This window comes from Echiichthys vipera (assembly GCF_963691815.1).
Source record: "Echiichthys vipera genome assembly, chromosome: 7".
Classification (NCBI taxonomy): domain Eukaryota; kingdom Metazoa; phylum Chordata; class Actinopteri; order Perciformes; family Trachinidae; genus Echiichthys; species Echiichthys vipera.
Window position 1 is genome coordinate 20,205,866 of NC_139832.1, and position 26,616 is coordinate 20,232,481.

At 42.1% G+C, this 26,616-nt stretch overlaps 1 protein-coding gene across 2 annotated transcripts in view; it reads right to left on the reverse strand.

Annotated features, from left to right (window-relative positions):
- Positions 1-26,616, reverse strand: part of fgd4a (FYVE, RhoGEF and PH domain containing 4a) — a 55,245-nt gene that overhangs the window by 17,329 nt on the left and 11,300 nt on the right. The window contains exons 1-2 of one of the 2 annotated variants that reach the window (XM_083916124.1): positions 11,753-11,836; positions 6,373-6,456 (exon numbers count right to left, since the gene is read on the reverse strand). In XM_083916124.1, the coding sequence (XP_083772250.1) occupies positions 6,373-6,456; positions 11,753-11,819 (151 nt within the window). In that variant the 5' untranslated portion in view covers positions 11,820-11,836. Of the gene's footprint in view, positions 1-6,372; positions 6,457-11,752; positions 11,837-26,616 lie in introns of those variants that run through there. The other variant, XM_083916123.1, reaches the window with a different exon arrangement.

The following is a 26,616-nucleotide window of genomic DNA, read 5'->3' on the forward strand; positions in this document are numbered from 1 at the left end:
TGTGTGTGTGTGTGTGTGTACTACAGCATTAAAGACATGACTCCCATCCACAGACCTCCAGCTCTGCCACATCACAGCAGTAGAGGAATGAGTTTAGTGCAATCCAGCCAAGGAGGCTGAAGGAATGTATCACTCAGACACAAATGTCCTTCACTGCAACAAAAAAACAAACAGTATCTCAAAATAGTGAATCATCCCGACTCACGCCTAAAATAGTTTGGTTCCAGGGGTGACAAGGTCCGTTGGTTTGTTGTTCAAACACTTTGGTCTTAAGGAAAATAACTGTTAGATGGATTGCCCTGAAATGTTGTACAATCATGTTTGATACAAAAATTGTATGGCTATCCATCTTATGGTTGTTGACAACAAAGTGTTGGACAGAACCCAAGACCGATGTCCCTACCTTCTTGTCATTTAAGAACCAAAAAACTGCAGTTCAAGCAGGTGTGCCATTCGGTCAATCTCCACTCAGCCTCTCAGTCAAACACTATCAAGTGAACGTTCAAGACATTTCTACCTCATGACATCATCCACACCTCCCCGAATCGTTGTCACCTGACAGCAGGCCTGCCTGACCTGTCTTTTACACGTCCCTCGCCTCTTTTCACTCTTTCTGCCCCTCCTCCCAAACCCCCCTCTGGCAAAATGAGTCCTAATACTTCAGTGTGAGAGCTCCAGGTAAAAAAAGAAAAAAAGCACACCTGTGTATGTGGTGCAGTGTGTCCCCACCCTTCAGCAGCCAGTGTGCGACACAGCTCGAAGCTAAGGCTCTGTCTCCTCGCCTTGTGGCCCCACGGGTGCAACTTTCATATCAAAAGGAATGTCTGAGAGGACTTTTTACAAATTCTGCTTCTTCTTCTTAATAAATGGGCGCAGTAGCGTCACAAAACACGAGAGAGGAAGACGGATGAAGTAAACAACCATACCAAGAATAGCTTATCAGAAATCTTTCACAGCACAGTTTTCACAGTTTGTATATCTAGGTTGTTCACCAGTCTCAGAATGTACTGTAAACACTGCCACAGTATATTAGCAGTCGTATATTAGCAGATAAAAAGAGCAGTTCAACATGAGAGCATGCAAGCTTGTTCTAGCCACTGTTGAAGGTTGATCTAAAATCAAAGATCCAACAGGAGAGCCAACTCCAGAGCAACTGAACGGAGAAAGTAGAAATAAAAATAAATAATAAAAATCCCAGCGAATGAACTCACCTTGGCGTTTGAGACAGACAGGAAAACAATTGTAGAGTGAGTATCCTTAGTAAGGGACCACACTCTGTGTGTGTGCGTGTGCTTGTGTGTGTGTGTGTGTGCGCGTGTGTGTGAGTCCCCAAAGAGCGCTAAGTTTAGGCTCCATGCAATCTTCCCAGGCACTGTCGCTGCTGAGTGACTCATCTCAGTGAGAAGACTCGCAGAGCGGCACAAGACTCCTCCTTCACTCTGGCTCACACACCCACTATTACTAAGTAGCTTTAAAAAAAATAACAAAATAACACACACACACACACACACACACACACACACACACACACACACACTGAGGGTCACATTTACATTTTAAAAGCTACAAACAGCACCAATAAGAGTCCATTGGATTTATGGCAAATTAATCTCTCAGATTAAACTTTTGCAAGCACAATGGGCCTCATTTATCAATCTTGCGTGGAAACGCAGATCTGAGTGCATAATTGGTCGTACAACAGGACCCAACGTGTGATTTATGAAACATTCGTATCTGACCAATCTCACTGACGAATGAGCGGGCCTTGATAAATGCGGCGGCTGAATTCGATTGACATTAACATGTTACGCCCTTAAATATTCCTGTTTCGGAACAACATGGTGAGGAAGAATGCTGGTACAAAAAGAAACTTTTCAGACACACAGATCGGCATCCTGACATCCGAGATGGAGCAAAATAAAGATGTGCTTTTTGGCAGTCTTAAGAGTGGAATGAAAGCTGCCCATGAAAATGCTGTATGGAAAAGAATAACGGAGGCAGTCAACCCGAAGCAGCGCTCCATTGTGACCCGTGTGCGCGTGTGCGCACTGCTGATCCTGCGCTCCTGCTCTGTAGCGGGGTTTGCCAGCGGTGTTATTAGGTATTCCGTTAGAGGATAACCTTTGTCCCCTAGAAGAACCATACCAAGATGGTAATCATCTGATACCTCGTTTGATTTTTCTGCATTTATCGAGGGTAGCCACTTACCGAGGAGATGACTTTGGCTCTGCAGTGCACTCTCCTGCAGCCGCGCGCCAACAGGTTCATTCATTCACTTATTTATCTTCAACCGTTTGGCGATAGCTTGGCATCCCAAATCACCTGTACATTTATCGAGTGGTAGTTTTGGTGATTGATGAACGCGTAATCATTCATGGATGGTGCCTTCAGACGCACATGAGTGCAATCAATCGCTCCAACCACAATTTTTATTTTTTTATTCGTTTTGATCTGTTCTTAATATGTGACTGCATATGCTTAATGACAGCTGAGGTTTGTTCATTATTTTCAGCCAGATTTTGCTGTGCTGCACCGCAAATAGCACAGGCTGAAACTTACGTCGTGTAGCGTACACGACCTCAGACCAGACGTGAGATTTGATCTTAGCTCCCGCTCACGTCCAAATTGATAAATGCCGAAGTTTGCCAGGAAATGGTCGTACGCACGTTTTTCTGCCGTACGTTCGTTTGATAAATGAGGGCCAATGTGACTAAGATGCTCTCCAGCTTCCTCTCACTTGTTTTAATCTGATCATAAAAGAAGCAAACAAATAAAGCCTCTTTCCCAAAATGTTGGTGTGAAACAGGACCACTAGTAGGGGACAGGCTGTATAACAGTCACTACACTTCTTGTTCTGTCCGATGAGTCAAATCAATGATTAACAAGCACCACAGTAAAGCAGCCTGGAGCGCCACACACTAGTTCTTTCTCTCTCTGCCTGCTCAAATCTAAATGAAGCCCAAAGCCTCTAATCTATTATTTTAAACCGCCATCCCATCGACTCCTCCTCCCTCATGCGCTTTTCTTGTGCAAACATTTAAGACGTGAAAACAAGACAAAACTGAGCGAGTCGACACAAACAAGTGAAAGCAACGTGAAAATGTGCATCTGGTAAAATCCAAATAACAAAATATGAGTTTAAATCTAGATCAACATATATAAAAATGAAACAAAGATCCCAGGAACAGGCTAAATTTTACCATGAACAAAATGTACCTTTTGCAGAAGTCAGTAGAGGGAACTTCTCCATGTCTGTGACAGCCAAGTTCAGAGGTGCTTGCTCTTTTGAGCAGTTGCTGTAGTGTACAGTGTTATCTATCAACGTTGAGCCATCACATGATTGCAAAAAAAAAAAAACAGGACAGGAAGCCTTAATTTAAGTCATGCTAACAGCTACGATATGACATAAATAGTTCTTGTCATCTTGCTATCTGTGGACATGTGAAAGGTATGTGTGTGTGTGCGTGTGTGTTTGTGTGTGTGTGTTCTTATTTTTAATGTATATTCTCACACACATTATCAAACACCTGCATGCTCACTGATGTGTGTTTTGTTCATCAGGGCAGGATAAGTGCGAATGCCAGGCATTCCAGTAAACCAGTCTGACAGGTAGAAATTCCATTCACTAAATTCCCTTTAAATTACCCATACTTACAGTAGCAGTAGTTCAGGAACCTTTCAGATGGATGAAGCATCACCTATGTTGCACTAAAGTCGAATCCCCCCGGTGTGAAAACACCCTGAATGATTATGCAACGGCCACCAAAACTGCACTCTCATGCTTACATCTAAGTGGTGCAACCAGAAGTTGCTGCCAAAAAGTACTTGACACAGCCAACCTCCTGCAGCCTTTTTGTTGGCAGGGTCTCAAGGGATAGGATTGACTGGTGTCATCAGTGAAAGATCATGGTTAAATTTCACCGTCAACCAACTGTTTAGGAGCACTGCCGTATTTAGACTGATCTATTTAGTGGATTCATCAAAGAATACATCCTTTTTTTCCACATTTTCCTTTCCTCGACATCATGGCTACAAAACCTGAGGGGCACGCAGGGGACACGTCCCCCTCAATATTTTAGAGCATGTGCATTTGTCCCGCCCCAATAAAAAGGACTTCTATATTGAAGAACCGCTAGAACTTGACTCATAGACACGACAATGTAAGGGGTGGAATGCAACCTCCAAAGCAACGACAGGTTCAAAACCCAGGCCCTTCAAAGTTGAGTTTGCATGTTGTCTGCATGGGTTTTCTCCGGCTTCCTCCAATAGTCCAAAGACATGCACTTGTTAGGTTTGATTGATGACTCTAAATTGCCCCTTAGGTATGAATGTGAATGTGAATGGTTGTCTGTCTCAGTTTGTCTCTATGTGCCCTGCGATAAACTGGGGTCCTGTCCAGGATGTACCCCGCCTCACGCCGATGTCAGCTGGGATCAGCCCCAGCCTCCGTGCGACCCCGATAGGGGATCGGATGGATGGATGGAAGATTTTGAGGATTAAAAATAAAAAAAGATAATAGAACAGGTTTCTATAAATCATATTATTATATACATATTTTTTTTATTTTAAATTTGTCACATGGGTTTTCCTTTACATAAATAAAGACATCTCTACCATAAATTGGTTCGTAAACATCCACCTGAATGCAGGAAATTAAGTGTCAGACACCCGCTTAATAGGTCAATGTTGAAAGGAAATCTGCTCAAATCTGCACAAATTCATGCATGGCAAAATAACTGAAATTCTGTCAGCAGTGTTAACTGGTTCTCACTGGTTCCTTATTTTAATTTGGTTTAAGTAAAGAGGTTACAGCCAAAAGCCGAGAAAAAACAGGTTACTGTGCATGCACACACACTACCTTTCATGTAAATTCTTTGCTGACACAGTAAAAGTGGGAAAAATACTAAATAAATACTACAGAGGCACATGACAGATACAGAGACAAAGTGTCAATATGCACAAAACGCAGTTTCTAACCACTTCTGGTGCCATACAACACTCTAAGATTAGAGTGTGTGTAGTTACAGTACATGTCTGGCTCTAACCTGATACATGAATTGTCATTGTGTCCATCATTATGGTACAGACAATGGTGTCAATTGAATGTATCATATCTTGTAATTTTGCCTTGGCAACACATTTCAAATGCATGCCATGCCAACAAAAGTCTTGTGAATTGAATTCAATTGAATTTGGTTGAGTGTGTGTGTGTGTGCGTGTGTGTGTGTGTGTGTGTGTGTGTGTGTGTGTGTGAGAGAGAGAGACAGACAGGGTGACAGATAACCATTAGCACCAGGCATGGGGATTAGCTGTTTTGGTTCAACTACCCAGACTTTCTTCAGATTAACCCTGCCTCATCCTCTAATCCAAGGGCCAGCGTGAGATTAGAACCCCAGTCTGCTCTGAACCGGGAGGCACCGGGGGTTGGGGTTGAGATGACAAAGAAGATGGCGTGCGGAGAGGTGAAAGAAATGGGGGGAAGAGAAGCAGAGACTGAGGATTAAAGAGAGAACTGGACATACTGGCATTACTTTGCAGGGGTGAGCTAAAGGCGGCAGGTGCATGAAACAGAAAGGAAGTGAGGGCATGATAACTACAGACAAGCACAGAGAAGATGGACAGATGAAAAACAAAATGGAAGAGGAGTGAAAGGAGAGAATGAGACAGTGCACATACAGAGGAGAGAGAAAATGAGACAAAGGGAAAAATAGTAAGTCACTGGGGGCTGAAGGAATACATCCATTCATCACACAGATGCAGACTGTGAGACACACACACACACACACACACACACACACACACACAGTCTGATAATAAAAATAGAGCAGAGACCAGCAGCTTTCTTCACACACCTGCATAACTGTGAGCTGCGGGGAGGCGTGTTCTTCCTATACTGCCCTCCGCAGCGTCATCCTGCATCCCCTCTCTGCATATCAACCTCGTCTTAAAGTTCACTTCACTGCAGGCAATTTGCGCAAAAGAAGCAGAAGATCTTGCTGGATTGACTGAAGTTTAGAAAGCACTGAAAGGCTTGAAACTCTAAGCGTGATATTGAATGAATTCAAATGCAGTCCTCCTGCTGTGAATCAGAGGTGGTTACCGACAATGAACAAAGCTTTGCATCTTAATTCAGCTTGTGGCCGCACTACCTCCCACACATCACAAAAAGCAAACTTTTTTTTTTTTTTTTAAAGGACTGCATCAACAGTGGCACAAATACAGACGGATGGGAAACCACAGGAAACGCAAAACCCCTCACACAAGTGAGATGTTAATAGCTATACATCTAGAGAGAAAAAAGCTGCATTTAAAAGAAGGAGATGAAAATAGCCTTGAAGCGGCTGTGTGGCGAGTGAAGGTGATGCTGCCTACCTCTGGAGTGTTCAATTTTCACCGCCACGCAGGCCTCCTCATCAGCGTTCTTGGATTGGAAACAGTCCGCTTTGCCTTTCTTCTCTGCAACAACAAAACACACAATTCAGTATAAAAGAAGCACAAGCGTATATTTTGATACGGACCTGCATCTGAGTAAGGAGCGTCAGGCTGTTTCAGGCTACCCCATGTTTTATTTAAGAGGAACACCAACACGGTTGTATAGAGAGAAATAGCCATACCATTTCTTATTTTCCAACAGCTGAGACGACATGCTGGACATGCATGAAGCTAGAGATTTTCACATGTGGGGGGTAAAAGGCTGCCAGAGTTTTTATGCCCTCTTCTGCTATCTGCATTTATCGAGATCAGGAGTACACTTGTGTTTGTTTTGAAAATGAAAAAGAATGTACCGCCCCTTGGAGACAAAAATCCTAATTAGTCTGTCTGTGATATGTAGGGCATAGTCTGCGGGGAGAGCTAACACTCTTTCAACACAGGCGTTTAATATGCACATAAAAGATTAAAGAGAAAATAGCAACGGTTGTAAAAAACAATGATGGGCTCACATGAGTATTACAAACAAACACTCAAACACACACACAAAAAACCTATGCTCTAACTGATCTATGAAGCATCAAAGCTGTCAAAGCTGCAGAATGATCGATGTAGATGTTGACGTTGATCTGGCGCAACATCTGCAACTGACAGCACAATGTAAAAGCTGTACAAATTAAAATTGCTGAGCTGACTTCTTTCAACTTTTTGACATCATATTAATGATGGCCACCCGCTTCAAATGTTATCATGCCATTAAATGGCTGTAATCCGTGGTGTCAGGCTCATGGATATGGGTTAGAAGGTGCGAGCTACACCTACTAGTAAGTTCAGAAAGATGTTATCATCTCTTGACATGGTAACGGTCGCCGTTACGACCCCTTAGCATCACTTTTTTAAACAAAAAGGAGATTAAACAAATGGGGTTGTTACTTGGTTAGGTAACAAAATTACATGGTTAGGTTTAAGCAATAAAACTTTGTTTCTAGGTTTAGAAATATATTGTGGTTTGGGTAAAAATACTAAAGAATATAATGTCCCCTAACCTTCCTAGAATTTTTCTAACACTTTCTACCTTCATACTACGTCATCATACAGTGCTGCAGTTAAGCAGTTTACACAACATTGTTGGGTGGTCCCACTTACCATTACAATAGCAGATACAGGTCTGCTAAGGCAACTAGGCTCAAAAGTAGGGCCATACTGCCTCATATCTTAGGTGGTGTTTTGTTTTTGTTTTGTGTACGAGAATGGGGGTTGGGGGGTTTCTGTAATGACAGAAATCGGTCAAATCGGCTGTGAAGGCAATAACACCAGTGAATCACAATCAATATACTTCTCCCCCAGTTTATCCTGAATGATAACTGATTTTAGGACAAAAGGTGACATCAATTCATCAATGCATTAGCTCAAAGCACCGCTGTGAATGAGTACAGTCTCACAGAAGGGCTAGCATAGCTATAGACTCCATTAAGGCCAGATTCACTGTTTTTCAGGGTGCAGATGTGACACATTCAACCCCAAACAAATATTATCACATGTGATAATTGTGTGTCATGTATGTGTGTCTACAGGGTGAGCCTCTCTATTCATTGCATATGCATTTTAGGGAGAATAAGACAAATATTAGGAAGAGAAGTGTTAACAGAGGATGATTATGTATTCCACTGGATTGACTGAGGTCACTGACCGCCACATTCTGAAAAGGCAGCATAAACACAGCGCAGATAGGACTTACAAGAGCCAAGAGGAAGGTTATACTGAAGGAAATAGATGTGCGTTAAATATAGGCTAATTTAAAACTAAAACGTAATTATTAAAAACAAAAATGAAGAAATTAGGCTATTATTAAGTCACACAGTATCTGATTACTGATTACATTACAAATGTATGGAGGACGGAGCATCATGGTTCGTGTTCATTAAACTTTGAACTTAGCTGCAAATGTACTTCTCTTTGTTTTGTTAAGACATTTCAATGTGCATGTGGAGTATACACAAATTTTGTCATTGAATTAATCTTTAGTAGACTGTCCATGAGTCATGTTTCACGTTTCCCTTAATACACCAAACTATAATTTGCACCAAATATTAAAGCGCAGTGTCACTTGGGATATATCAACACAGCGGTACTGAACTCAGAACGACATAATGGAGCGTGGATAATGCAAAATAAAAGTGTACAAACTCAGTGTGGGGTCGTGCAAACAGCCGATAGGAGGTACACATGACTTTGTATGTGTGTGTGTGTGTGTGTGTGTGTGTGTGTGTGTGTGTGTGTGTGTGTGTGTGTGTGTGTGTGTGTGTTTGTGTGAAGGGGGGTGTAATATCCTGGCTCACGGATTAAAGGAGGGCTTTCTCCACCCACCATCTGGACTCCTCATGACAGGCCTGCCTGCTGTTCACTCGCTCTCTCTCTCTCTCTCACACACACACACACACACACACACACACACACACACACACACACACACACACACACACACACACACACACACACACACACACACACACACACACACACACACACACACACACACACACACACACACACATACACACACCCAGTAAACCAAAAACGCTCTACTCTTGTCGTCTTACCAAGCGCATTCAAAAACACTTACTTTGTAGTACATAAATTGAACCTCAATTTGTTATATAAATTCCCTATTCAGAATATACTGTAACACACGTAAGCAGCTTATCAAAAGCATTACGTACATATCTCTATTGAGACAACCCACTGACTTAACTGTGCCCCCCCTTCATCAAACGCCTATTGTTTCCTGAAGTGGGGGATGTGTTACTATGTCAGCACTGAAAAAACACACACACACACACACACACACACACACACACACACACACACACACACACACACACACACACACACACACACACACACACACACACACACACACACACACACTCACACACACACACACTCAAAAAGAAATGAAGTCACACACTGCACAAACCTAGTATCTATGAAAGACATAAAGGTCAAATTTATGGGTTTCTTACATGTGAGTGAGGGGGAAACCTACTTCACTGATGATGTATGATGTGGAGAGTCTACTGGTCTGACCCTAAACCTCCTCTTCCTGTCTGTCAATTTCCTGTTTTTCATATTCTATAATCATGAAGTCTCAAGTCTTAGCATACCAAGGAAAGGAACAGTGCAATTAATTGCATGGACATATCAACACGCACAGCAGTTAACTGGTAATTGGTCAGGCAAGATTTGGGAAATTATGTGAAACACATTTCCCAATCAGGTCTGAATACTGATAGCGTAACTCAAGAGCTTTTTGAAAGTGACTGACAAGACACTGTTCCAAAGGATGCCTCTTGAGTTTGTGATTTAAAAAAAAGAGTTCAAATTAAACAACTGATCCTGTTATAGAAACTGAGGGTCTGAGAGGGCAGCGTCCATTTTCTTCATCCTCCAGTGAAAGAACATAAAAATCTAATTTAGCAGTTACATCCACAGCAATCCAATCAACTTTCGAATGAAAGCTTTTGCTCCTCTTAAAACAGCGGTATTACATAAGAAAATGGTTGCAACCGCTCCGATACCACTATAAATTGGTCTGTGCTGGTTTAAGCTCTATTGATAGGAGCTGATCAAAAGCACAGTGGCGACTTATTCTTGACGAATAAAGTCAGTAATGAGCTGTGACATTTATCAAATATTCAGAGCTGTGACTGTGTGTTTGTGTGTGTGCGTGTGTGTGTGTGTGTGTATGTAATATCTCACTATTGAAAGTGTTGAAAACAAAGCTATTATCAAAAAAGTCGATCTCTCAGCTGTTGATAACAGCCTTATCTCTGTTTACCCGCTCTAGCAACAAGGCAACTGATAGACGACTGACAGACGACTGACCGAAATTAGTTGAGACCTGAGTCTGACCTTCAGTCAACACACAAAATGACATCCTCATCCCCTTTCACACATGCACTGCAAACCTGCAATTGTCTAGACATTACCCAGAAAAGCTGTAACTGAGAACGCAAATGTCCCAACCAGACATTTAACAAATTCTAACCTACCAGCTCCCTAATACAATGTCGGTGTATTAACAGATTGAGCCCATGTTTTAATAGAGCAGGTCACTGGAGAATTCATAGCGAGCAAGCAGGTGTGTTGATGATGTTTCTATCATGCGGCTTGCCAGAACCGGAAGAAAACCAACACCAGAGGGTGAAGACGAAGGGTTATTTACAGAGAGACGGCAATTACAGTCTAACTGGAGAGACAACAAGATTCAGGAACTTCTGTTGGTAAGGGCTGATGCTGAAATCTTCAAACACATTCAAAGCGAGAGACGCGGTTGTTTATGACCAAATTACAAACCGGCTACGTTACGTGAGTATTTCCAGTAAGTGAGAATGTCTCACACGGAGTTCTTATGAGAAAACATCTCTAGTCTGCCCATTGTCACTGCTTGCCCTCTCTGTTCTCTTCAATACTCCTAGCCGCTTTGTAATTCACATCAGAAAGAGTGGACTTGGGCCATTAAGATTATGGATGCCCTGTATTTAGTAGAAGCAGATGCCAGCCAGGGCAGAAAAAGAAGATTACTCTACAATGGAAGTATTTCCCTGCACTAAGTGCATAGAGTAGATAAATCCTAAATAATACACACATCAAGAAACAACACGTTAACACGAGCACTATGCAAAGATACCTGCAACACCACCACAGCGCTGCTAAAATCAACCGCACCTGTAAAGAAAATACTGAAAGTTAAAAATAGTGTTCAAATCTCGTCTCTTCCTCGTGAACCCAATATCGTGTATGGTCTTGTCTTGCGAGTGTCCTAATTACCAATACAGCCAAATACAGTTTATTCCTCTGTGCCGCCTCCATTGTTTCCCCCAAACTATTAAAGCACATCAAGCCTCTTCATTGCCATAAATATAAGCATTGTACTGTACTGTAGTTTAACTTTTGACTTAGTCATACACCATCCTGCTGCTAAATACTCAATAGAGCACCAAATGTTTATCCGTCTACATTGGAAAATTGAACAACCTGTAATACAGAATGTTCAACTCATCTTACAAGCCGTGAGAAATCCCGACAACAGGTAGGCTGCATAGTCAAAATGTTTTTAAGGTGACTCGCACAGGCATTGATTGATCCACCTGTCTGGCTGAACCTGTGTGTGACGGTTTTGGCGTTAAAAACAGTGCTTCCTCCAACTCTTTTCTCAGTGGTTCACCAGTAACAGCGCATTTCTGAAACCAAAACAAACTGTACTTTCTTGATGTCTTTGAGCTGCTTGACTGTTTAACAAAAGAAAACATCTCTACAGTACCTGTGAGCACTCCTTTCCTGTACGGCTGGGTTTTCCCCGTCCCGTCAAACCCACGATGTTTATACATTTCAGAATACCTCTTCAACTCAGTTATATCAGCATCTATACGGAAATTACAGCCCTTTCTTCAGGCACAAGTTTCCTTGTCACCTGGTTACTTCATGTCTGTATTTACCCATCAAACCCTTGGAGTACCTGCCCCTTCACTGTACAAACCGGTTCCCTTGAAACCAGAGTCACCAGGTGTGGGAGAGACGAGGAGGAAGGGGGGGGGGGGTTGTCCTTTAAGATGTTGACTCAGGGTTACTTTTAACCATTTCCATATTAATGCTTTGAGGGTTAGCCAGTACTCAAGGACTAAAGTCACCCCGGGGTGGGAGGAGCGAGTGGGAAGAGGAGAGAAACCAAAAGACGGGGGTGGAAACACTTTAAAATCACTGGTGGGGAGGGCTGGGGGAAGGAGGGGAGAGAAGCGCATGGATGGGGAAGTGAGAAAGAAGAAAATTAACCAGCCGTAACGGTTAATATTTAACTATCTGCAGTCCTACCAAACAGTCTGACATTATTAGACACATTTTCTACTGTGATAAACAAGGTTATGTATGCTCCCTGCTAGTGCGAACTGCAGTTTCTCACCTGCTAACTGTATTTCAAAATACAGAGCCTAATTTTAACCTAATCGGAGCCCTGATATACTGCAGCAAAAATGAATGAGATTCTGAAATTAAAAAACCTAAATCACAGAGGGGACTTATCACTTCTTATCATCAGATAATGATGAAAAATAGATACTATTAAATAATAAAAAAGAAAGATCATAAGCATACCAGAATGCCTCAGTCTCATCTGCATGGTTGCCCTAGATCGAGACAACTGACATTCAAATGTAACTCATGAATAATGGAAAGGAGAGAATGTATTAATATGCCAAGTCACACCCCTTTAATCATAGTGATAATGTGTGTGTGTGTGTGTGTGTGTGTGTGTGTGTGTGTGTGTGTGTGTGTGTGTGTGTGTGTGCGTGTGTTTGTGTGTGTGTGTGTGTGTGTGTGAGCACATGTCTGAGGTTTTCATGCTTGACACAGAAGAGATTGGCTGTTGAATGAGACCAGATGCGTCTGTCTCCCTTCTCTACTGTCCCTCCTTAATGGACAATTACTAAAGAGTTATGGTTTTCTGCCACAAACATAATAGAGTGGAAATTAAAAGGCCTTGTACAGCTTTTTATGTGGTCAAGGCAACCAGATGAGACCCCTTCTTTAGCTCAGGGAGCGAACATGGACATATGATGTAGTCTACTCTTCATCTAACATTTCCATTCTGTGATGGATTATTGTACAGAGACTAGGCCAATGAGCAACGTCTTTACAGGATATTTATGCTAATCTAGTGCAGCGGATTCCATGTGGCTCTCCTTTCAGCTTTGGTTTGGTCTCCACTAACTGTGTCTGTCTGTTGTTTGGTGCTGGGCAGGTAGATTAGAGTGTTAGCTGAATATACAGCTGCCTGCTGTGGCCAAAAACGTTATGGGTTCATTAAGTGTGAACAAAAACATTAAAGTTGTGCACAAACACAAACAGATGATAATCAGAGTCAGATTATAATTTAGTCTGGCTACATCTAAGAGGGATTTTACATACTGATTGTCATGTGATCCAATATTAAAACTATCAATTATTGTCAGACGTTATTTATTTTTTTGTCACTTGCAGCTCAACATGCTGTAAACACAACATTGACATATCATTATACTATTGAGTGGATATGGAAAATGTGTTAGCAAACAGTTGCATGTTTACACATCCAGCAAACATGCAGCAAAACTAACTTTGTGAGCAAGTCCAATGTTCACTTCTTTTTTTTTTCTCACAGTCCCTATTGGAACAGCTGTATGGGAAAATCATATTAGGCAGCTTTAACTTTTGAATTTTTCTTATACTTGGCCTGTAAAAGTCCTTTGGAAAATCACAGTTCATGTCCACATTAAGGCCATAACTAGTACTCACAATTACAGACTGTATGTAAAGATAGACAGCTTGACAGCTCTCAAAAAGTGAAGCCAAAACATCTTGATTGTCCTCCGGTGGCTGGCTGTACTCAGGTCATAAATCCTGCCCCTTCCATATAAGCGGTTTGCACATGGGTCAAACTGAAAAAATCTAATTGCAGTGGTTTCTGTCATTTTAGGTGGTTCATATCACGCTGATGTTTGTTCAAGTGTTTTTTTCTGATAAGCTGTGATTACCCCAAGATGGGTCAGGCGAGTGTATGGGCGGGACCTTGATACCGCAGGCTCCACCGCCCGATCCCTACTGAGCAGACTCTGGTTCCAAAATTACAACATGGCGGAGCCGGTATCATATGATAGGATATTTTGGCTTGTACAGTGGAAGGAAGTGGAGACGCATCGTCCATCTTTATATAGAGTTTATGGTCACATCCCTAAAATTTTGGAAAACACTAATTTAGTGATCTCGTGTTTTAATGAAAGATATCATTTTAGAGTTAAGTATATAGTTTATAGTTATATTTGAGCAGTTGAGAGTGGGTCTTCCTTAGCAAATAAGATTCCTTCAGGAAGTCTTCCTTTTTAAACTCCCCCCTTTGTTCTTCCTCACATTCCAGTAATTTAAAATTGTGCCTCATAAGATCTGTACATCGTGTGCAGACATTGTTCATGCTTCTGATTCTCGGTGTGCTTCCTATATGGCCCCCAGCATGTGAAGATAAGCTTTTAGCATGATCTGAACACGCTCTGTGGCCCATGTCTAATGAGGGCAGGCCTAGTGGGCGTGCTGTGATCCTGAACACCCCCCCTTGTTAAACACTTCCTGTCTTTACTTCAGAAAACATAAAAGAAAAGAAGGAAAGGAAGGTAAATGTTTCTTGCTTGTCACTGCAGTAATAATCATCATCTAGAGAAGAATCACCCTATCTATCTAAATATTCAAACACATTTAGTTCCATTATTGATCTAAGTAGGTACCAAAACCATGAGTGAATTTGTACAAAACACAAAAGTTATTAGCAGTGCGAGAGAGTTACTGAGATCCAAACAACAGTGTAGAGAGAGTGGACTCGCGATGGGCACTGAACACAGGATCGATTACTGGAATCAGAGTATGCGATAACATCGACAGGCAGCAGTCATACTCTCCTCTATCTTTTTTACTTCCTTTCACTATGACTCTTTTTTTCCCCGATACCAAGCATATTGTCTCTTTTTCTATCACCTTCTTCCTCCTTCTACTTCCCCCAACCCCCCTGTGACCTGCCTGTCTAACATGGAAAACGGTTCACAGCTGTTGGGAAGGAGCTTCCAAATGTGTCAATCAATACCCTGTCCACCCAATGACCACGTCTGACTAGGCCCCAGCAGGCCAGTCTGTTCATAAATCAGCCACAGTGTTTATTCACAGCATGCTCTTCTATGATAAGACTGAAACCAGATGGATTTGAAATGTCTCTCAGATCAAGTGCAGATATGTGGAAGTGACATATATCCAACATAAAAGACCTCTTTAGTGTGTAAAAAAAAAAAGAAATCAGAATGTGTCTATAAAAAGCAATAAACTTCAGTTTACTGAAGCTGACTAGCTGCACTCTTATATTTGTATCAATTCAGGCTCAATCACTATAATATAGAGTTTCCATTCAATGCTACATATTTTTAAGCAAAATGTTGACAGAAATAACCAAACATTTCCATCAGCTCAGCAAAACTAAATGACTTCCTAAACTTTAAATATCGCTCCAGCTCTAAAAATAACCCCATGAGAAATTCTCACAATCTGATGATGAGTGAGTTCTTGTAACTCATCTGTAGCTGGCTACAAATCATGCTGTCTGACGATGAAAACAAAGAAATGCACTCTGTAATATAATAACAAACTGAGCCACAACAGAGCCCTTGTACCAAGGAGGAGTGACAGCACGTGGCATTTGTGAAAGGTCGTGGTGGACAGATATTCAGTCAACCACCTTTCAGAAGCTGATTTCTAACTGTTATGCAGCGACTCTGAATCGTTTGCAGGTTTGATTACGCCAAGGGTATTTTACTATTTGTCCTAATGATACAGTAAAACTGAAATTGTCTTACAGAACTTTAACCTCATTGACATTTAGTTAAGCCCCTCTCCTGAACAGAAACTATGCAATCATAGCTTAGCAAAGGTAACTAGGCAAAGAAGGGCTGTCAGGCTTTTGCTTTTTGGACATGTTGAAGTGGTATACAAGTGGCTGTAATCAGAATAATACTTTGTATATAAAGAGTTTGGATGGTGGTATCTAAAACCAAGAAACACAAGAGCAAATTTGATGCAAACGTTAGCATGTCCTGCTAAATAGCTCCTTACAAACAATAGTAACTTGGTGTTACTATGGACAGCAGCACAACCAATGTGTAGTAGGCCTATTATTATAAAATGCAAACAATAAACACTCATTTTATGTTTTGTCAAAGTGTGTTAAGGATTCAGGTTCTGGTCTTAGACTTTGAAGCATATTTCTTTGTTCAGTGTCATAGGATGAACTAGCTCTACCGTGCAAAACAAAAGCTGTTTCTTTATCTCTGTGTCTTCTACGTGGATCATCTACTGGTGAGGATGCTGACATTTTGATTGGAACATGCAGCTTTTAAATATTTAAGCTCAATATCACATTTGCAGGGCATCAAATTGAAGACGCTTTGACAGTTCTTGTTTTAAAACGAGTCAGCTTGAAACATTAGTTGCTAGCTTAAATAGAAAGCTCGCCAGGAACAGTTGAAAATGGTTGCATACTCAAAATACAAAGCCTGCTTTTGTCTACCTCTGTCTGAAATCAAGGACCCATAGTTTAAAAAAAGAAATCTTGTAAATCTTGAGTTGTAAATCTGATGCTCCATATGAGAATGGAGAGCTTGGCATGCATAACAACAGTAACGATTGGGGTCCTGTGCTCAATTAAATTAAACAGTCAATTAATTCATCCTAATTCAAATTAAAACACTCCTGATGAATTCTTTATTTCTTAAATATCTCTTTGTTCATCTCCTATTGATTCCACAGCATTGAGGAAACAGTAAGCAACAGAGATTCCTTCATGCTAAACAGATTGAAATCAATGCATTATGGATGAAGTCAATAGATGTTGAATATAATGCCAATCAAACAGCGTGGGTAAAAACTTGTGGCTCAAACAGGATCATTGTGCTCAGTATGAATGAGCCCCTCTGACTGTCTAGAGGCAGTCTGGGGCTGGAATGCGCAGAAAACCATGCAACCCTGAATGCAACCCTGACAGCAAGCCTGCAGGCAAGCCTGCAGCCAAGTTCCGGGCTCTAATGAGGCTGAGAGAGTTAAGAGAAACTAACATTAAAATGACACAAACTTCCTCTTTAACAGTTAATGGCTGCACTGAAATTAAGTCCTCACTTCCTCTTTCCGTCACCATGCTTGTCAAAAATCTTCTCTTAATGCAGATTTGCACTTTCCAGATTTAATGCATTATTTATACACAGTGCATGTAACTGAGTCACCTGCTTTTCTGTACGTCTGCATTCACACACGCACACACACACACACACACACACACACACACACACACACACACACACACACACACACACACACACACACACACACACACACACACACACACACACACACACACACACACACACACACACACACAGCACATGTGCACAAAGCACTTAATCTGACACGTCCTGGTGGAATTAAGATGAAAAGTATCAGCATTTCTGGTCTGTGTCATGGGAGGCTCAGCAGAAAAGACAAACCACTGTACACAGAGAGGACAAAATGACAAGTTAATTGTCTGCCACAAACTGAACCAGTGATGCCTGCGTGGGGCAATGACCCAGCATTTTTTACTTTGGGATTTAGAGAAAGAAAATAAATAGACAAAAATAATTCAAGAGGTAAAGTGGAGAGAAAGGAAGCAGGGCAGATAAGGAGGATGAATCCCATGATGATTAAGCTGCAGCTGTTGACAGAGAACAGATCAGACTTAGATGCTGGGCAGGGGGGGACTTAAATTCACACGTATTATGCATACAGATACTCATACACAAATGCATGCTAATGCAAGAACAAGTTATAAGACTGTATTGTTTATGTGCTTGTGTGTAAATAAGTATTCATTTTGATGAGGCCCTTAGCACTCTCTCCTTATTTTAGCTTATCTTTAGGAACAACATGCTTTCACCTTTTTAATCACATTATTTTTCACATCATGTACATGGCCCCTGTCGCCTTTCCTCTGAGTAATGATACTGCGAGCTAAGAAGTAACCTCTCTTCCTCAGTTTTAAAAAAATCACATTTCCCCTTCATTCAACAACGTAAGGTAGAGAAGGGAAAGGTGATGAAGAGTACATGTTGTGAGTTGTCAAACCCACAAATCTGCATATGCTATTGCCAACTAATTCCCCAGTGTCCACCTGATTGGCACTTGATTCATTAATGTCTGAGAGGCTGATTTTCTCAGATGAAAGCTATTAAGGGGGAACTACATCCATTTTAAAATGCATGCATGTTATTCCTATGCTCTAAGACAGTCCAAAATATTAGTAAACATGAACATTTTTCTTCCAAATCCCCAAACTAAAGAGCTCTAAAACTCAAATTTGTGATGTGTCATCAAGTATAAAGTGTTAAATATGTTATAAATGAAACCTAGTGGAATGTTTTTGCATTTTCTACAATATAATAATGCTCATTTGGGTTTAAAAAAGAAAACAGACAAAATCTGTCTCCTATTCATTGTCTAAGGAACAGGACCAGACTCTGTTTGAGATTTACTTCTCTGGTTTTGACAGAGTAGCTCATGTTCACAAATATTGATTGCACTTTCCTAGGCCATGGAAATAACATATTGGAATTCCTAATTTAGGTGTCCCCCTTAAATGTGATGGACAGGTCTCATGGGCAACCAGATCCTTCAATCCTAACAATGCAACACCAAAATCCAGCACTCTAGCACTCGATGACAACTTTTTACAGTCTCCCCATAAAAACCTACTGATTTATATTTGCATATCCTTTTCTTAACCTCTTGGATTTGTTGCAGGGACTTTCTCTATCCGGGAGGAACCCCCTCAGTGGGATTTCACACAGGCCCAGCGAGGAGCCTTGTTAGTATAAAGACCGTTGAATGGTTGCCTCCATCGCAGTACAAACAGCAGGATCCGGTAACACCCCTGCCACTGCCTGCCTGTATTGGAAGCCACGGTCAAGGAGCGGAGGAAGCAGTACAGAAAATATATTGCTGCAGATAAAGTTAATGGTTTCAACTGCAGAGATAACCAGCCAAATGAGTGCACACAGCGACAAGATGGATTGGGGAGATTGAACCCAAAGAGAAAATAAGCACGAGGCATATTATTCTTTTATTTGTACAATCATAAAAAGGTCATTATTGCAATAATTTATTATTTTATGAATAGTATTTACAAAGCTATTTTCCTTAGTTGATGTTAGGAATCAGGACAGGGTGCAGCAACTACAGGCAGTTAGGATTACATCCATCGTCAAGAGATCACATTACAGCTGTAATGACAAGGTGACTTTAAATCATAGTTTTGTTTGCAGACAGTTCAGGAACACCACGCCACAATATACACACACATGCACACACACATGCAAGCATCCACACATACTCTTGAATAATTTCCCACAGCTCACTGTGGACAGCTTAGGCTGATCACTCTGATCATGGTGAAACGTGTTAACTGAAATCAGCAGTAACAGCCGCTACGTGCAAAAGAATGTGTGTGTTTGTGTGTGTGCATGCGTGTGTGAGATGCAGATGTGTAGTGCATATCTTGAGACAGCCTGCAGCTGAGAGGCTCAGTAAATAATGCCTTAAAGAAAATGAACAGTCCCCTTCAGCCAATACAGCTCCCAATGCTTAGAGTACCCACAGCTCCCTCTTAAACACACACACACACACACACACACACACACACACACACACACACACACACACACACGCAGTCACACACAGTTGTCACACTTCACTACAGCACCTGCCAGACTAACATCTTGTGGTGAGATCCAGGGCTTGTCTTTTGTGATGTGTGCTTCTGTCTTTGTTAACCATCAGCCTCAGCGGGCGGTGTGTGTCTGTGCGGAATAGCAAACGGTGTTTCAGTGTCTCTGTGGTCACGAACCACCCACATTTTCTCTCAGCTCTGTTAACCCAACGCCCCACGGCTACATTGTGCACTCGTTGGATACGGCGCTCTGGTGCCGTTTGGTAAACCGGTCTAAAAAAGAGAGAGGCACGAACCTGAGTGAAGGATGTGTCCAGTGCAGGGCAGCGAGCTGGGGTCCAGTTAAGGACTTAATATCCACTGATAAGACTGAAGTGAAAAGACCTCTCCCTCCTCTTTCTCTCTCTCTCTGCGCTCTGTCGCTCGCACTGGCAGGTTCAGGCTTGTGTTAAACTGCTGCCTCACTGCATTGGTTGCATCCTCCCTCCCTTCCCTCTCTCTCTCTCTCTCTCTCTCTCTCTATCTCTCTCTCTCTCTCTATCTCTCTCTGTCTTTCACACACACACGCTCAGTGACAGACTGACTCGCCCTTTCATTCAACCTCCTGTTTTGCCTTCTCAGATGCTTTCCTTCTTCCTTAACTCATTCCTCTCTATGGTGAGTGAAGATAATCACATTCCAGCGGAGATGGAGCATATGGCGGGGGAGCGACACTCAGCCCCAGAGTAAAGCCCCCTCTGTCTGTGAGTGTGTGTTGCATGGACAATCGGTCCCATTGTGTTGGCCAAGGGGAGGGCCAGTGAGAGGGGAAGAAGCCAATGGCCGTACTCATCTGCTGTCCCTGCTGCTCCTGCTGGCTATAGCAGACATAGGTGCTGAGCGTGACACAAAACAACCCTCTCCAGGAAGAGAGGGAAGGGGGTTGAGAAGATGAAGAATTGATGCTATAAAGTAGAAGCCTGTAGGTTTTTACAATCTCAGATACCATTTGTCATTTTGTATCTCTCAGTGGCTTGTGTGATGGTCCTTGAACTCCTTTATTCCAGAGTTCACACTGAGTAGCACAGTGTAGGTTGGAGGTAGTGGGAGCAGTGGAAGTAAAGGCCTCCCACTCTTTTCCCATGACAACCAAACAGTGGTACATGATAAATACAAAAAGAGCCAAACATTCAATATTGTTTTAATTCAGATCCAAGCTGTAAAAGCCCGAATCTAGAGAATCTAGAGACATCTATTGGGGCAAGTCCAAGTAAATCCCCAAGTCAATCGAGACAAGTCTGAGTAAAGTTTAAGTATCATATTAAATCAAGTCTCAAGTCATGTCTCAAGCAAGCGGCAACCCTCCTGTGCTGAAAAATGAAGCCAACGTGGAAGTGCCAAAAACGGTGGTTCCTCAAATGGCCACTTGAGGCTGGCTCCAAAAGCCTTTCAATCCCCATAGACCCCTATGTTAAGATGTCCAACTTTTCTGCAGAAACGTCATGACAACTGCATGAGGGTGGAATTTTTACATAACTCACCCGCTTAATTTATATTAAGCCCCAAAGTTCTACATTATTACTGTAAGAGCATCTTTGAGTGACAGGTAGGTCACAGATAGCTGGCATAGACCGTAAGCTTCACTCAGCCCGCCTCAGCTCCAGCGCTGGATTAGCCAGGAAAACTAACAACATTACCAACACTCTCAGCTGTACTTTGTTATAGAGCTAATTGGGAAATTAGCATGTTAGCATTCTAACATGCTAGACTAAAATTGTGAACATTGTAAATATACCTGCTAAAGATAACCATTTTGGAGAAAAAGCCAATGAGGTATCACCACTGTCATATAATAACAAAGTACAACAAAAAGAACAACCTTTTGACCTTTGATAATTTTGTCCACATTGCAAATTCCTGCTTGATTTACAAAATTAGTCAGTTTCACTCCTCCACCAAAGATGTATTTTGTTTCACTATTGCTTCTATTGTCCCTGTTAATAACAAACAAACAAACAAATAAATAAACTAGAGACCACGACCCTGAACAGGGACAGGAACGTAAAGTGGTGGGTCAATGGCTACCCACCCTTGCTCGGACCACACCCATCTTTGAACGCAGCCGTCTGATCTCAACTACACACCTGTGAAGTTGCGTGACTGCATCTTGTATGGTTGCGATGTTATCACAGTGATACAATCGGGCTGCAGATGGACAGAGACAGACAGAGAGACTAAACAAAATAGAAAAATACTCAAAAGTGCCCTGTGGTAGTTCCCTTTAAAGCAGGTGTCTCCAGGACCACATTTTGTCATGATGACATACACAGACTCACACACACACAGACTCACAAGGTGAAAACAGTACCTGCGTTGCTGTTGCGGCTGGTCATCGTCATGTGTCTGAGTGCAGCCTCAGCGAAGAGCTAGCAGGGTTTACACTCTTATTAATGTTTTCTCTTACGAGGTCAGTAATCATGTCTCATAGCAGTCAAGTCCAGTTCAAGTTTCAAACTTAGAGCTCTTGTGAAAGTCTCTAAAATGTCTCCATTTCAGGAACTACATTTTTTTTTAGCTTGATGACATTGCATGTTTTTTTTCTTCTTCATATTTGGGGTTTTGAGCTGTTTTCATAAGAAAAAGTAGTCAGATAATGTCACCAACACAGAGATAATCACTTAGGCCTCCAGCTGACAAAAATAGGAAAATACATAAAATGAACTTTGTGAAGTGAAAGAAAAATCATTTTGGGACTGCAAGGGTCTTTTCATAAATGGATGCAACAGATGTTTGGCTGTTTGCATCTTCTTTCTCCATCATCACTCACAACTGCGCTTATCAGCAGAATACAGCAGAGACTACAGAGCAGAGAGATCTCTGTTCGCTGGCTGGAGCTGCTTAAGTGTTGACATGGTGAGAAAGAGCACTCGGTTGTTTTCATATTGTCAAACCTGTCTGTTAAAATGACCTACAGGCACGGATGAAGTGTCACAGTGGCACGTAGAGAGAAGTGTTGCTTTCACAAGTTATGTGAAGAAACATGCTTTTGGTCGACGCACAGCACGTACAGATGCACACTCGCCTGAAAAAAAATCTTCATGTCAAGGAGCTTCAATGTCCATCTCTTTTCTAATTCGGACTGGCTGCCATGCCAGTCCTGACCTCCTTTATGTTCCTCTATGTCATCGCATCTATCTTTTTCACCCATTCGTCTCCTTTTAACCTTAATCCTCATTTTTTATGATGTACTTCTCTCTGTTTTTTTTATATCGCTTCCTAGTTTCTACCACAGCTGGATATTCAGCATGGGGCTGCTGATTCTCTGTATAATGACCCAACACACCCACCCTTTATTGTTAACCCTTTATAACCACACATGGATGCCCTTTAAAATTAAATCCTTTCAGCAGTTACATGAAACGACCTGCTTACAGCCGACATACGTACACTCCCTCAGTCTCACACGCACCTTGATACATGCACACTGTGCGTCTGTGCAGACCTCATTACACAACACAGTAATTAGTGACCGGAAGGCCAAGAGAGTCAATAACTATATCCAGACGTCACAAACAGCAGCTGTGTACGTGTGCTGCCTTTATGTCTCTGCACACTGTGAGTGTGTGTGTGTGAACCACATGCAGGAAATCAGCGTACAACAGAAATAACTGTATGCTCAGTTTCCTTTGTGGCCATTTACTACAGAGCCATTAGCACATACAGGTCAGTACGGCTGCTCTAAGGTCAGACAGCCTGCAGCCGTGCACACACACTTACACACACAAAATCACTTGCAGATTTATGTGACTTTAAGACCAAATGCAGTTTACAAACAGATGTGCAAGTCCTTTATTTGGCCTCAGACTAGGCGAAAACAGCAACCACCATATGTGATATGTGATGCGTTACTATGAATATGCAAATGTTTGACTGATTTTTACAATCAGGACTTAATGGCAATTTGTTGATCCAGTGTTATTGTTTTTCAAAATAAAAAACATAACTTTCACTCCATAGAGAAACGTTTACCAGATGATAACCAGGTGCTTTAAGAGGTTAGGAGAAAATTCATTTAAAAATTGGAGGAAATCCATTTATTTAGTACTGTGATGTTTGCATCTAAGGCTAGACACAGTAGCCTCTTCACAAAGAGGTTCTGCATTACTGCTGTAAAGGGTATCCGCTATTATGCTGCTTTTTTTACACTGAATACTACTAGATAGCATGCTGGCAAAAGAGGTGCGAGTCCCACCCTGTCAACTGTTCACAAATGTCAGTTTGGCTCTTTAACTACCTCTGCTGCCGGCTTTACAGAAGGACAACTCTGTCCCCCAACTCCATGTCCGTACCTTTTATACAGAACTTTGATGCAGAATAATACATTCCCTCCTTGAACAGGCTGTGTGAAAGGGACAAGTGATTCTGGACCTAATTAAACACTGCAGTTACTGTCCTCAACAAAAGTGACAAGTGAGGATATTAAAAGAAACCCTCTAACAAATTCAGGGTTACATTTATCTTAATGTATCATCCCTGATTGGTGGTGATTCTGTTAAAAATCAGCAGGAATTGTGAGACATTGGGGAGACTGTTGACACGGGGAGCTGAGAGTAAATGTGACAGCACACAACTCAGCATGTGCAGCACCATTTGGGTTATTTAGGAGGAGAAAAATATGCAACATGTGCTAATATCTCAAAAATAATATGATATGGACAGAAAATTTACTTGTAAAAGGACAGAATCACTTCTGGATTTTTGTCAGTCGTTGCCACTCGAAAGCAGAGCGCTATTTTACCAGGAAATGACATCAAGAAAAATGTTTGGCATCTTGGTTGTGGTGAACATTGCAATATAATATTAGTAAATTATGAACAAACACATTCATTGAGTATTATCTGCTGGGTGGTCGATTGTTTCCATGGTGACATCTCATCTCTTCTCATCTCATCTTCATCCGCTTATCCGGGGTCGGGTCGCGGGGGCAGCAGCTTTAGCAGGGGACCCCAAACTTCCGTTTCCCGGGCCACATTAACCAGCTCTAACTGGGGGATCCCGAGGCATTCCCAGGCCAGTGTGGAGATATAATCTCTCCACCTAGTCCTGGGTCTTCCCCGAGGCCTCCTCCCAGCTGGACCTGCCTGGAACACCTCCCTAGGGAGGCGCCCAGGGGGCATCCTTACTAGATGCCCGAACCACCTCAACTGGCTCCTTTCAACGCTAAGGAGCAGCGGCTCTACTCCGAGTTCCTCCATGGTGACACTTAACAGAATAATTTTTTTGAGACAGTGAATAATGGAATTAGCTTAAATATTCTCCTTACAGTATGCAATTGGATTTGAGCGCACAGACATACTGTATATAGACAGTAGGTTCATGCACACAGTACCCACAGCACACTCAAGGAGGCAGACAAATACATGCAGAAAATGACACTGTCTCATAAATACACACCGCGTGTGAGAAATGCAATCAAATACTTAATGCACACGCTGCATGGTGGTAGATAAGCCCTTCCTTGCTGCACAGATCAGTCTGTTGTCACATACTGTGAACATCAGCTGAAGGAATCACTCTCCACACACATATATACAAACTCTAATTTGAATTCCATCTCTTGGAATGCAGTTAAAACTCAAAAGTAATGAAACACATCATGTAAAACCACCACGACAGACATTTTGTACACTTTATTTCTCCAGGAGCAAACTCTCCTCTTCACACTTGGGTGACCCTGAAGATCTCACACGCCCTAACGTGCACACATCCTCATACCTCTGATAGTGTGGAAGTACTGGTAGCAAAGAGGAAAGTTTTATCTCTCACTTAACAGCAGTCTTAACTCCCACCTATGCTTTAGATAGACTCACTCACACTTGTTGAGTTGTTCAATGTCAATCCTTTCAGTTATTTAATCAACTCTTACAATCATGTTATTGTTGGGACAGTCAAATATCACATCCTGTATCAGGATGTGAGGAGATTTGGCAAACGGCAGAAGTCTACAATCTTCAGACAAATTATTGCCTTTAATTAAAAATGTTCCGGGCAGAGGGCATTTCCTAGACATGGATTAAACACATTTTTGTCACGCCGCGGTGAGGTCTGTCCTGTCTTTGGGTTTTTGTCTTGAGAATTTCCTGTTTTATTTTGAAAGGTAACTCTCCAGGTCACTCGCCCTTCCTATTGTGTCACCGGTCTGACGTCATTCCCCGATTCCCGATTGTTTCCACCTGTGCTTCCCCTTCCCTCATGTGTATAAAGTCTGTGTCTTCCCCCCTGTTCCATGCCAGATTATTTCGTAACTTGTGTCGAATGTATCCAGCGTTTTTTCCCACAGTCTTGTTCAAGCCATCGAGTTCTTTGTTTTCACCTTCAGGTGTTTGTATTCCTTGTTTAGTCAAAGTACGTTTTTTTTGTTTGTGGTTTTTTGCTCTGTGCCACGTTCTGGTCGTCAAGCAAATAAATTCAGTGTTGATCCGTGAACCTCCGCATCTGAGTCCTCATTCCTGCCTGGGCCTGACAGTATAATCTGGCCAGTATGGACTCAGTGGAGGCAGGTCGCCTATCGGAGGCACTGCGCACCCAGGAGGCTCGCCTCGTCCAGCAAGAGGAGTTCCAGACGGCCACGGCCAACCACATGGGACAACTTTCCTCACAGCTACAGGACCTGCTGGGGCATTTTTCTTGACCAGCGGCCACAGCTCCAGCTCCGGCCGTGAACACTACCCCAGCGCCCACCTCGCCAGCCAGGGGCGCAAGTTGTAGGATGGCTCCTCCTGCACAGTATTCAGGAGAGCCTGGAACCTGCAAGATTTGTTTAATAGACTGCTCGCTTCATTTCGAACTTTTGCCTCATGCATTCCCCACGGACCGCTCCAAGATTGCCT